At 48.9% G+C, this 13,010-nt stretch overlaps 6 protein-coding genes across 6 annotated transcripts; 3 read left to right on the top strand and 3 right to left on the bottom strand.

Moving 5' to 3' along the window:
• Positions 1-103: 103 nt before the first annotated feature.
• V1513DRAFT_438972 (L-lysine 6-monooxygenase (NADPH-requiring)-domain-containing protein) lies at positions 104-1,856 on the top strand. Its single transcript, XM_066897138.1, has 2 exons — positions 104-1,621; positions 1,674-1,856. The coding sequence occupies exons 1-2, from the start codon at positions 218-220 to the stop codon at positions 1,743-1,745; spliced, it is 1,476 nt and encodes a 491-aa protein (XP_066755319.1). The 5' UTR covers positions 104-217; the 3' UTR covers positions 1,746-1,856.
• Positions 1,857-3,178: 1,322 nt separating this feature from the next.
• On the top strand, positions 3,179-5,108 carry V1513DRAFT_251000 (major facilitator superfamily domain-containing protein). The gene is made up of 2 exons (XM_066894478.1): positions 3,179-3,666; positions 3,715-5,108. The coding sequence occupies exons 1-2, from the start codon at positions 3,338-3,340 to the stop codon at positions 5,003-5,005; spliced, it is 1,620 nt and encodes a 539-aa protein (XP_066755318.1). The 5' UTR covers positions 3,179-3,337; the 3' UTR covers positions 5,006-5,108.
• A 102-nt stretch (positions 5,109-5,210) lies between these two features.
• V1513DRAFT_375254 (VOC family protein) lies at positions 5,211-5,640 on the bottom strand (the record flags this gene model as incomplete). The annotated part of the gene is made up of 2 exons (XM_066894888.1): positions 5,211-5,482; positions 5,535-5,640. 2 exons carry the CDS (start codon positions 5,638-5,640, stop codon positions 5,211-5,213), a joined length of 378 nt encoding a protein of 125 aa, XP_066755317.1.
• A 912-nt stretch (positions 5,641-6,552) lies between these two features.
• V1513DRAFT_438966 (uncharacterized protein) lies at positions 6,553-7,432 on the top strand. Its single transcript, XM_066897137.1, has one exon. The coding sequence runs from the start codon at positions 6,667-6,669 to the stop codon at positions 7,261-7,263; it is 597 nt and encodes a 198-aa protein (XP_066755316.1). The 5' UTR covers positions 6,553-6,666; the 3' UTR covers positions 7,264-7,432.
• Positions 7,433-7,471: 39 nt separating this feature from the next.
• On the bottom strand, positions 7,472-9,341 carry V1513DRAFT_438964 (phosphatidylinositol-glycan biosynthesis class S protein). Its single transcript, XM_066897136.1, has 2 exons — positions 9,160-9,341; positions 7,472-9,078 (listed from the first exon to the last, which is right to left on the bottom strand). Exons 1-2 carry the CDS (start codon positions 9,220-9,222, stop codon positions 7,591-7,593), a joined length of 1,551 nt encoding a protein of 516 aa, XP_066755315.1. The 5' UTR covers positions 9,223-9,341; the 3' UTR covers positions 7,472-7,590.
• On the bottom strand, positions 9,342-12,250 carry V1513DRAFT_477689 (fungal-specific transcription factor domain-containing protein). The gene is made up of 2 exons (XM_066900248.1): positions 11,916-12,250; positions 9,342-11,858 (listed from the first exon to the last, which is right to left on the bottom strand). The coding sequence occupies exons 1-2, from the start codon at positions 12,145-12,147 to the stop codon at positions 9,577-9,579; spliced, it is 2,514 nt and encodes an 837-aa protein (XP_066755314.1). The 5' UTR covers positions 12,148-12,250; the 3' UTR covers positions 9,342-9,576.
• Positions 12,251-13,010: the final 760 nt, after the last annotated feature.

The raw sequence follows: 13,010 nt of genomic DNA, 5'->3' as shown, positions 1-13,010 counted from the left end.
GAAGGTTTGCCGCTAGTGACGTGATCGGCGCCAATATGCAGAGACTACGTCATTGGGATGCCGGCCCGTCGATTATAAGTCGGAACAAAATTAAAATCTCCGACCAGCGTTTGCGCATGTCCTGGGTGTTATTCTATTCGTATTGAATCTTGATAATTCGCATTGCATTTCTTAAGAAGACTAAAGAAGGCTGAAACAAGGGATCGCACTAAACTCAATGGCGACTTCTGACCTACGCGACGGATCTGACTCGTCGACCTCCAAAACCTTCACATCTCCGTCATTCACCTCCGTGACCGACTCATACTCTTCAGTGTCGTCTCCAGCGGAATTGACATCTTCCGAGTCAGAATTACCAGACTTGGCACCGTACGATCTCATCGTAGTCGGCTTCGGGCCGGCATCCGTCTCCATCGCCATCGCCATCCTTGACACACTGTCGCCCGAATCGCTCCACACATATCGGATGCTCTTCCTCGAGAAGCAATCCGAATTCACTTGGCATGGCGGCATGCTCCTCCCACATGCGCGAATGCAAATCTCGTTTATCAAAGACTTCGCCACGATGCGTGATCCGACTTCCAAATTCACATTTATGAATTATCTACACGCAAAAGGTCGGCTGTTGGATTTTGTAAATTTAGGGACATTCTACCCGTTGCGCGAGGAATACGAGGATTACATGCGATGGTGCGCGGATCTAGTCCAGCAGGAAGCAGAATGCATTGTGTACGGGGAAACGGTGATCGGAATTTCTGCCCCGGAGCAAGAATACTTCACGACAGATAAAATACCACATTTAGCAGTGACAAGCGCACGCACCTGTGATCCGTCCCGGAGAACGACACGGCTAGCGCGCAATGTGGTACTTTGTCCTGGTGCGCGTCCACATTTCCCAGCATGCTTTCCCAAGGATTTGACTAGTAGGATATGCCATAGCGCAGAATTCTTGTACAGATCAGCCGCACTCCTTACTCTAGCTTCGCAGTTGTCCCTCGCATCATTTTCTGTCGCGGTTGTCGGAGCAGGACAGTCGGCAGCCGAAATAGCACAATATCTAGATGCGAATCTGCCTTTAGGCTCACATATCGACATGATATTCCCGGCACTCGCGTTACGGCCGTCAGACGACTCTCCGTTCGTTAATGAAATATTCAATCCAGAAGCAGTTGACGGAATATACTCGCTTACTGATGATCGACGGAGGGAAATGTTTGAGGAGCACAAGGCGACGAACTATAGCGTTGTGAGGAGCGACTTGCTTGAAACACTTTACGCAACTGTTTACGCACAGAAGTTGCCTGGTCACATGACACGTCTCCGAATGAAAAATTCGCAATGGGTCGAGGAAGTCGAAGTTATTGACAAGCAGGGGTGCGAGAAAGTTGTACTAAAGCTTCGTGACCGGTATCACCCGGGACGTGTGGAGATCGCCGAGTACGATTTTGTGGTCGCGGCGACTGGGTATGACAAATCCGCAATCGTTACGGAACTATTGAGCGGACTGAAGCCGTACATGACTGCGAATGAGGTCGTAGTCGACAGAGGATACAGAGCCAAACTAGACGCGAATGTCGGGGCAAAGTTGTGGATGCAGGGATGCAATGAGGCGACGCACGGGGTATGTGCATGACAAGTGTTATGAATGTATAGAATTGCTGACTTGCTAATAGCTGAGCGACACATTATTATCCATCATGGCAGTAAGAGGAAAAGAAATTGTTGATCAGATATTCAACGAGTAGACGGAGGCGTTATCCAGGTGCATTATTTTGTAGATAGTCCTACATATTTGCCAAAGTTAATGGCGTTCGGGGGTTTTCAGAAAATAAATCAGGTTTTTGTACTACCTTCTATGAAGCGTAACGTCACTTTATTCTCGATACCCTAATCCGCAATCGGTATGTGGTAAATAAGCGCGAGACTATATTTCAGAAATTAGATCGGAGAGTCAAAAGCGGGGAGAGAACCGTGAAACAAAGGCTTTGAGTCATTCGTATATCCGGGCGGAAACGGCAATATGCTGCACGATAATTCAGGGGTCAGCCAAGTACATAATTCAGCCTCTTCTTTCGTACCACACATGACTTACTTATTCCGGACATTAAAAGTGATACATTCTAATCACTAATAACGACTTATAGTCTTAGTCGGTAAACATTTGTCCAGTTGGCTTAAGCCGGCTATATTTCAGTTCAAATTATGGGTAGTTACGTCAAGCTCTGCACGGAGTAAGCTGGCTGGAAATCTATTTTAATCAAGGTCTCCTGAGTTCATTGCAAACAAACTGCAATCGGTGCAAGAGACCCGGACGCACTTACATTGACATAAATGATGAAATGCATGGGGCAGCAGACAGATATGGGAACGAGATGGAGCGGGGTCAGAAGCTATTGCGCATTGAATACGTCGTCATTCGTTTACTTCGAAAAAGCAATTTTTCTGGTGCGGCAGCAGCGAATCTGACTAAATGCAAACGTTTGTAGCCAGCAGGAGCAGCTGACTGTTGTGCCTTTAATTTATACAGATTAGCATACGCATCCGCTCGGACCTTAAGAACGTCGCGGTAGGCTTTCCAGAAGGAGAGCTGACCTAACCGCCAGGGATGACTACAACATCGTGAGCGGCTGCCGGAAGCAGCGCAGTATATCCGGCATGCACTGGACCGGCTATAGAAGTGTTTCCTCGACAATGCCCGCACAGCACATATATACAGCCGCAGGCTGTTGTGCCACTACACACTATACTAATCGTAATCAGCGGTTATTGCTGAATTGGGCAACGGGTCCGCCATGACGGACTTCAGGCAGTCTTGCCATGTCCGTTTCTGAATTTGTCAGCGAGTTCAACAACCTGTCGCGGCCCGGTCACTCCGGCCGGCCGGCCGCAGCAAACAAAAGAAGCGCTTTCTGGCGCAGATCTCAGTGGTCGGCCAACCCAGCTCACATCAGAGTAATTTGCACGCCGCCCCAGCTTTGGCTGCATGTCCCGGGGGGTGTAACTTTTATCGGTCAATAACTAATACATCCGACTCGGCAGTCCCAGATATGGAAGCCGTCTTTCATGAAGAGCGAGACATCGCGTGGTCTCGGTACCCTTGGTGCCTCCAGCGGTTGCGCTTCCCGGCTTCGTACCAGCACCGGCCATCGCTCTTTCACCACACAAATACCCCACTCTTCTTACTGGTTTATAAGCCCTTCTTATTTGCTCCTTCTTATTTATTCTGCTACTGTCATAGCATTTTCTGGACGTGTTCCGGTACTGCGGAACTGATTCATCATCTTTCTGCTTTAACGAACTTCATATCATATCAATCTGCGATACGTCGACGTCTTCGATGTCCATCGCTATCGACATGGAGTCGGCAGGCGTCACTCCATCCGCGCCGAGCGCTTCCTACGCGCCCATCTGTCGCCCCTCGGACGACCGGTCTTCCAAGGCGGTCCACATCAACTACTACAAACATTCAGAGCGCGATCCGTCCCAGTGTAATTTGCGCTCCACCGACGTAATTGAGCTCTCCGATCTCGCTGTGAACACCGGCCGCGCGAATGGCATCACGAGTGAGGTGGAAGCAAGATGTGTTGGGTCTGGTCAGAGTTCGACGGCTTTGAGCATCGGTGCAGACAATGAGGCTGAACTCCAGAGGGTCTATACATTTGCTGAGTAAGTCCGGGTCATTGACGCATCTGTAACAGACGCTCACGAATGCAGAATTCCAAAGAACAAGTGGCGGCTGCTAGCGTCTTGCTGGACCGTTTTTGCGTTAGGCATGAGCGACGGTGCGCCTGGTGCGCTACTGCCATACATAGAGAAGTACTACAACATTAACTACGCCGAAGTCTCGACAATCTGGATGGCCAACACCCTTGGGTTCATCGTGACCGCAGTCGTCAGCCACTACGTCTACGTTCGCATCGGTCGCGCTGGCATGTTGACGGCGGGTCCTGCCATTCTCGTCGTCATGTATGCCTTAATTGTTCCTGCTCCGCCGTTCGGTGTCGTTGTTGTAGGATTCTTCATCGGTGGTCTCGGCATGGCTTGTGTCGTGGCGAACGTCAACGTCTTCTTGTCTTATCTTGCGCACACCGAAGCTTGCTTCGGCCTTGTGCACGGAAGTTATGGCTTTGGTGCCACGGTCTCGCCGTTGATCGCGACTTCAATGGTCTCTAGAGGATTTAAGTGGTCTTATTTCTACTCTATTTTGCTCGTCTTCAACGCATTCGGCGCTCTGCTCTCCGCATGGACCTTCGAGGGCTGCGACCGTGACCTTGGCACGCTCCATATGTTGAAGAAGTACCAGAAGCTGCGCCACGCCGCCCAAACCCCAGATGCTATCGTCCCTGTCACTTCGCTAGCTTCTAATATGCCGCATATGACTGTCAATTTCGAGAACACGGTCACTTCGCAGAATGAGACGTCAGTCTACCGCCAAGCCCTGAGAGACCGGGTCACATGGCTCGCGGCTGCTCTTATCCTCTTCTACCAAGGCGCTGAAGTCTCCATAGGCGGCTGGATTGTGTCCTTTATGATCGACACACGTCGCGGAGACCCCACAGCGGTCGGCTACGTCGCCTCTGGATTCTGGGCGGGAATCACGATTGGCCGCTTCGTGCTCAACCAATTCCTCAGTAAACTTTTCTCTCCGCGCGCAGTTATCTTCGTCATCCTTGCCGTCGCAGCCTCGTTCGAATTGATAACCTGGCTCGTGCCAAACATCATCGGGGACGCAGTAGCAGTCTGCATCGTCGGATTATTTGTCGGACCCATGTACCCCTCTGCCATTACAGCCATAAGCCACATCATCCCGCGCCGTACGCAAAATTTCTCACTCACAATCGTCACGGCATTCGGCTCGTGTGGAGGTGCATTATGGCCGTTTATTACGGGTCTGTTGGCGCAGACAAAAGGTACCTTTGTGGTTCATCCCGTCGCGATAGGGTTGTTTGCTGGAATGTGTGTGTCTTGGTCTCTCATCCCATTTTCTCGTCGCAAGGGGGAGTAAACTCGCTTTATTGTGGGCTAGATTATACATCTTTACTCTTGTCAAGTTAAAAGCATTTCCGGCGGTGTACATTGGGTCTTATTACGTTGATGCAGTTTAATGTTGGACATTCATACGGATAGGGTGTTCTTGTTCTGCTTATGCTTAATTTCATGATCATGGCGACATATTTAGCAATTGGCGACTTCTCCTCCATGTCACATGCTTACACTCTGCACATGGCCTCAATATTATTCCCATCAGGATCACACACAAACGCAGCGAAATAATTGGACGCATAAGCCACTCTGAATCCCGGTTCACCGTTGTCTTTTCCGCCGTTTTGGAGCGCGAGGGCGTAGAGTTGGGCGACAACGTCGGACGACGGACAGCGAAATGCTAAATGGACCGCGCCTGGAGATTTGTCGGGCGCAGAGGCAATGGCGAAGCCGAGAGCAGGTTTAGTGTCCGGGGCGTAGCAGACGTAGGTGTCGTTCACTGGAAATTATTCAATAGTCAGAACTGCAGAAGAAAAGGGAGGGCGGCATACTGAATGATGCAACAACATTGTAGTTCAAGACGCTGAGAATTGCGTCGTAGAACGCGCGAGACTTTGCAATGTCCGTGACATAGAGAGTCATGTGGTCTAGAAGCATATCTGGCATTTCGGTGATGGTGCTGGCTCTGTGTGGACGGATGGAGTACGGCCGGGGAATATATATCTACGACAGGCATTAGCTGATAACTGCGAAATCTCGCATTTTGTATTTCGGTTACTCAGTTGTCAGCCTCGCCAAAAAAAGAAAAAGTACAGTTTCCCTTATCATACTCTCTTAGCGCGCGATATAACACGCGCGCGTAATATCAAGTCATGTGACTTCGCGGATTTCAGCCAATCATAAACGTCCGGGAGCATGCACCGATCCTACTATGAGTCCCAGCTATAGCCAATAGATGAATGGCGGCTGTAGGACATTTTCTGCGCATCTTCGTACTGCTATGCAGGCAAGACCTCGTATACAAAGCGATACCGTTATAATATGAATGAATAGTCTCCCTAAGCGGTGTTCTGTTCAAGTCATATTAGAACAAGTAAGCGGACTGTATCACAGTAACTGAAACTGATGATGCCCGTTGATTATAGTCCTACATTAAACTGGGTTGGGGTGGACGCGAATGACGAATATATTCGCATTCGTACGAATATTCGCAATTCGAATGCGCGTATTTGGATATTTCATGATTACGAATGCGAATGCGAAAGCGAACAAAGAAAACTGTATTCGTGTCCACCTCTAAAATTGGGTGACCGGGATTCTACAGGCGCGAGTGTGGTACTGCAGGGTCCGTCCTTTGCCTCGGATATCATGGCTTCTATTCGTCGGCTGTGAAACGAAGAAGCTTATCAGTACGTGTTGCAAAACAAACAGGGGAGATATTACATATTCGAGCAATTTGCGGATACGTCGCGATAGACGCGCTCGTGTCTTTGTTGAAACGGATCACGTGTACCGGTCAGATATCTGCTCTTAGTTTCCAGATCTTCTAGTATTTAATTTTGTTACAACAAGGATTTCTGATTAGCATAAATTTCCTGCACCGTTGTTCTCAGTACTCCACTCAATTATTTATTAAAGCCTCCGCGTGGTTCGCAACGTAAACATCCAGCTCATTTCCCAATTATGTCTACATCATACAAAACACCGCCTTCGTCCCGCTCCTCATCCTGCACATCGTTGTTCTCATTCAGAGGATTACCTGCCATGACACCCCTCCATTCGGCATTCTCATCACCAATGTCGAGCGGTACGCCTTCGCCTTGCGTCAGCCCTTCAGGCTCATTCGTACACACGCCCGACACTCCGGTCTCCGCGCTGGGGTCCTCAGCAGATTTACGGCCGCGGAAGGCGGTTACCATATTTGTGCCCGCGGAGACGAGATTACCGGTCGATATACTCGGCGATACAGTATCCACATTCTCACTCCCGACCTATAAATTGCACGGATACACCACTTTCAGACCTAAATTCGCACCAAACAACCTCTGCATCGTCCCTTGTTCCTCATCCTCCGACAGTGACAATGGAGCCATCGTAACTGGCCGCCTTGTGTTTGTGCCAGAGGACAAGGTTTCCTTGTACGATACCTACGAAGACGAGGGCCGCACCAAAACTCGTGTCCCCTGCACCGTTTCCAGCACGGACACGACCCGCGTCGAGACCGTCGATGTGTACCTGTGGAACGGAAATTCTCTCTTGGGCGAGTGGCAGTACTTGTGACTTGTTGCATCAATCTCTGACACGATTCCCCGCTCTGTGAACTGTTTATTAGATTATATGGAATATTAGCTGTGTACTGGGTGCTTTTAAATTATTTTGGCTGGTTGATAAAGCTGATACTGGTTGTATGACTAAATTTTGGTGATTTTTCGTATTGTAATGGGATTTCTGTCGCAACAAATTTTGGTAGAGGTATTGGTTTGGCATTGGTTCTGTCTTCGTCTCGCACTGCAACTTTTCTCCTGCAATAAAACTTAACCCGAGTTCTATGTATCTAATATATACATTATCAGTGTCCCTATAAATACAGTCCAATACTTAATGTTTCTATGGCTCCTTCTTTCGCGACTCAATAACAACCCTCCGCAATCCAGCAACTAACGGGACAATAACGGGTCCCAAAAGCGGCAAATAGACGGCAATTTTATGCTCAAAAGGCACAAACATATTCAACATCATATCCTTATCAAAAACAGCCTGCCTCGCAAACTGCGCTGCGGCGGCCGCGTGGTATAAACCCCGATTTTCGGCCGCCTGGTCAAAATTTGAGTGTAAATTGGCCACGGCGGAGTGCCATTCTGTGATCGCGCTGTCAACGAGGTCGCGGACCGTAGAGGGAACTGCCATTTCGGGGAGCGAGGTAACGAGTCGCGAGAGCGCGGACAACGTCTCGACTGCGCCACGTAAATTCATTATCGTCGCTATGCGCGCAAATTCGTGTCCGTGGGGAAGTACTTTCCGGGATTTCGACCCATTGGCTAGTGAAAACGAGACCGGCGACAATAACTTGTCGATTTGTCTCCCGAACGTTCGCATAGCGGCCGGCAGGTCTGGGGTATCGCCCGCCATTACGACGCCGCCCCAATTCCCGACCGTGAAACTGAGACTTTTTGTATTCGTACTGTAAGGCGGCAAAAAGTACACGAATTGCAACACTTTTACTGCGGATGAATTTGCACCCGTAGTGAGCAGAGTGATGGGTTGCAAATCCCAGGTGTCGAGAAGGGATGACAGATTGTCCGGTGAACCGTCCTTCTCGACTCGGGCCCATTCATGGTTATGGTCCGTCATGTACTGGAACCCGACATCGGTGTCGAATGTTATGGAGGTTACGAACCGGTTTAATTCGCCTAACTTCAAAGAATTCCAGACTTTCTCGGCATGGGCACGCCATTCTGTCTGAAACTCGGGACTGAGAGCTTCAATGTGGCGTTCACTCTCCGACGAATCTAGCGCGATGAGGAGCGTGAACGAAAGGTGGATCGCATCTGCGTATGTAGCGCCTCTATACAATGTCGACGCGATGCCAGTGGTTGGCGATATAGCGCGGTCGATGGATCCCAGATCGTGTTTGTTGAAAAACAAGAAGTCTCCCACAAAGGCGTCATAGAGTCCACTTGCTATGATCTCCTTACTTCCATTGTTTGAAGGGATGTACACACTTATTTCTTCCACGTCCGATATTGTCTTTGGAAGCGGTGTCCTATCAGATGTGATGCAATCCAACGTATACTTCGGCATTGAACAACCTGAGCATTCTTGCGCGTCTACCAACTCCAAATTAAAGACTGAGCTCGTCCCTTCCTTCCGCACTAACCGCTGTACTTCCTCACTAATCTCAAGTGTGGTGGTGCCATGTAAACAATTTCTTTTAACGCCAACAGTAATATGTAATCCAGGATCATCGTCTCGGCTTAATCCTAAACCATCTTTCAACTCGTTGTCAAGAGTCTCGATGGCCGACAACGGTAACGGCGTGCGATGAATAGTGGTAGTGTGAAACCAAAGTGGTAACCCAAGGAAAACAAACACAGCCTAATTCCATTAGCACCTGCATTGAACATAGTTTTTCTCCCCGCGTGTTTAATGATGGGGATCGATGGGAAATAAACTAACCCAGAATGAAAGAACTACTTTGCGTCGAAGCACAATGGCTTCGGCCGATTCGCTGGGTGGCATCACAGCTCTGGAATGTCCACTGCTGGTAGGCTTGGCTGCCGGATGGGTAACTGGTTAAATGATTTCGATCATTAAATCGAGTACTGTTGGTGTTTTGTGATTGATAATATGGTCGTGCAAGATTGAGAGGATGAGCTGGGTCAAGTAGCTTGGTGTTAGTTTACCCAGTTTACGCAACTCCAGATGGAACAATCAGGACAGAGCATGCTTTTAGGGCCAACATCAGAGTCTCCTTCACATTATTCCTGAATTTTAGATGACATACACAATGCCGAAGAAACCAATTGTCCTACATACGAACTTAATTTTCCAAATCCCAAACTCCCAAACATTTTTCCAATCCAGAACAACTAATCACTCATCATAATACACTCGGCCACCTCGAACGCCATTTTCGTCCCGTCCCAAACTTCGTTGAATACACCCTCTAAGCACGTCCGTGAACTCCTTCATCATCTGCCACTTCGATGATTTTAATGCGTCGCTCACCATTCGGAGTAACCCTACTGTATGATTCTTGCCTTCCATAGATTCTAACTCACGACCGGTTTTGGCTCGATGCAAGCGTTCAAGAAATATTCGGCCATCTTCAACTGGCACGATTTTCGCGTATTCCTTCTCGTCATCGAGGTCATTGTCTACAGACCGGCTCGTCAATAAAGAGTTTTTATCTCGTTCGCTCAAAACGCTACTTTCCGGTCCTTCAAGACAGAATCCGTACGCCCAGACAACCTGCGCACAATGACTCAAAATACTCGCACGATGCACAAAAGTATCTTCACCAGCGGAATATCCTTCGGACCGATAATACGATCCAAGATCGCCAATCGCGAACGCTTCGTAGATACTCTCCACGGCATGCAACGCAGCATCCGGCGCTCGTTCCGAAATCGCCCAATCTAAGATCCGCCGCTTTGAAGCTAAGTAGTCTTGATGACGCGTAGGACGTCCCAAAACGCGGTGTACACCACAGAAAATCTGAAGATCGTAGATTGAGACCCGCATTGCGACATGAGCCATATGCCACAGTGGTGGAACGACCCTCTGCAAGTGCGTGCTGTCGCCAGGTGACGCGGCCATGACATTGATTCTTGGGAAACGTCGATCATAGTCTGCTTTCCAAAAGTCTAGCGCCGGTGCCAACGTCGTCCGCCACGTATCCCGAAACGCACCCCAGCCCAACGACGATATCTGTAGATCCAGTTGCTCCATTTGATAAGACAGTGACATCAGCCCGCAGAGTAAAACGACAGATCCAAACCGTCCCGTTGGAACTGATTGCTGATTCAAGAGCTTCTTTAAAGCTTTGAGAAATGGCATGGTAGGCGTCCTCAAAACATGATTTCGATCACCCGGAATAGCATCCCAAACATCTTCATCACATGGCAACGACAACCGAATCTCGTGCACCGACATAACGAGAGAATGTGCAAACAAAGCTGCATGACAAACATCCAAAATAAACGCCATAAACGCCGCACGTTTAGCCATCTCTGTTTCAATCCACCGCTTCCATATCTCAGAACTACCATCCACTGAAGCAGAGGAACCAGCAGAGGACGATGGGATTAAAGTCGATCCTCGGCGTATCAATTGTAACGTAGTGCCGTGATGTATATGTGCCCGTTCGTGAAACTTTCGCGTCGACATCGTTTTCTCGTACACTTCTAATATCAGTAAACTCTGAATAATCCATATCTTGGCCGGCGGATGAAATCCTGGACTTCCAAATATCACCCATCGTAGTTGCTCGGCAATTTTCAGTGCTAAATCTTGGGCGCCGCCATAATATGCGCCAATGAGAATGATGCTGTACAAAAGAGGGCCAGGTGTGGCGTCCGCTTCAAATGATGGCTTGTGGAGAATGGGGAACTGGAAATGAAATTTATCCCAGTACAGCATGATATATCGATGTATGCAGTCCAGCTCAAAGTCGGGATGTGATTCAAGAGCTGGGATCAGAGCGACGACATCGAGTCGCTTTGACTCGGACATCCTCCGCGACGGAGGTGGCGTTGGCGGCGTAAGCAAGTTCGGCAGGTCCATTGGAGACTCAAACCCGGAGTAGAGGTTAGAAGGGAGAAAAAGATCTCGTGCACCAGAAAGCATCCCATCCGAGAACAGCCAATTGATAAGATCAGTCGTATTAGCGGTATTCCCATTAGACGGCGACGTAACGGTGGCTAGAGGGATTGCTTCCTGGGTCCGAGGACTAACAACAAGTGAAGAGGTATGATTTGGTGGGGGCATATATGTACTTTGTTGCGGTAGTTGTTGAGGTTGCATGCTGTATTGTGACATCGGTAAGGGTGACTGGATTGGTTGCTGCTGCACGTAAATGGGATCCGAAACCGGCAATGGAGGCTGAACTGACCGCGCAATGCTTGCCAAAGTGCTTGATAGATGGGAAGAGCTGGATGAGGCCGTGGAATTCCGACGATTCATAGTATTCTCATTGCTGTCATGGTGAATCTCATTGCCATTCATTGTGTACTCCTCTTTCAAAACAATGTCACCGTTGGTTGCCACTTCGCTCCTCCGACGATGTCGCTCTAGATGGCGGATGCGCAAGTCTTCGCGGACAAACGACTTAGTGCAATCCGGCCAAGTACAGGTGAAAATTTCCTTAGGTTCATCTGAATCTCATCAATTAGCAAGTTTTCGGGCGCCTCACAATCACGAAAATAGCATACGGTTCAATTGATGACGAGCCAAATGTTCAGACCGCGTAAATCTTTTTCCGCATCCGGGTGCATCGCACTCAAATACCTTGTCGAGGCCCTTCCTCGAGCGCCGTCTTTTGCGCGAGTGCGACTGTGAACGTCCGGAATCTGAGTACTGCTGCTCCTCAGCGAGGTGGCTCAACGTCGTCTGCGTACTGCCATAGTGACCCCCAGATAAGGAGGACATTGAACTGGGATCCATATCAATGCCGCTATCACCGTGATCCAGCGAAGCGTAAAGGTCAAAAATGATAAACAGCGGAAACACGACGTCTAAAGTGGAGTGGAGACAACGGGCGACGGGCCCGTAAAGCAACACCAATTTATGCCTCAGGCTGCACTAATATCAAGCTTAGCTCAACGCGTGCTTACTTTATTTTATACGACAAGTGCCCTTCATTTAAACTCTATTGACTTGCCGAGATACGACTTATTGCCCCGCCGCATGAAAAGGCGGAGTAGTGACGAGTTGGTGCCCCCCCTTTGCCCCCCCGCCGTTGGTGCTGCGAAGGGCTGCGCATGCCTCCACGGAATTTCTCTTGCCAACTTGAAAAAATTACCGCCTTCACTTTTATAAATTATGCAATAAAATAGGTAACGTATTCCATAAGCGAGTGAGCTACAAAGCGGTGAGCCACGCCTATAGACAACGCGACCACCCAACATCTGAAGATTATGGCCAATCAACTGCTGACCGCAAGCACCGGAGGCAAGGTGGGCAAGATCCGGGCTTCAATTAAATCGTCGCCCGGAGATTAGAACCAGACTTGATCAAAAATACGACTACAAGCGGGCCCTCTGTTGAGATTATTAATTAGGCAATGATTTGAGCTTGTAGAAATACTATAGCTAAGCAAACGGCATTAGACGCGGGCATTTACAACTTCGATGAAACAAGTTTTATGATGGGGATTATCTCAACTGCGATGGTCGTTACAAGCTCGGAGAGATATTCTTGTCCAAAGACGACACAGCCAGGCAATCGAGAATTGGTCACGGTAATTCTGGAACTCCCAGGGCTGGGCGATCCCACTTCCGGATCTTTGCGGATGCGGAACAACATCA

The sequence above is a fragment of the Lipomyces chichibuensis genome, assembly GCF_038497645.1.
Source record: "Lipomyces chichibuensis strain CBS 12929 unplaced genomic scaffold V1513scaffold_5, whole genome shotgun sequence".
NCBI lineage: Eukaryota > Fungi > Ascomycota > Lipomycetes > Lipomycetales > Lipomycetaceae > Lipomyces > Lipomyces chichibuensis.
The sequence above is the reverse complement of the archived record's forward strand: the minus strand, read 5'-3'. Positions and strand labels throughout refer to the sequence as shown.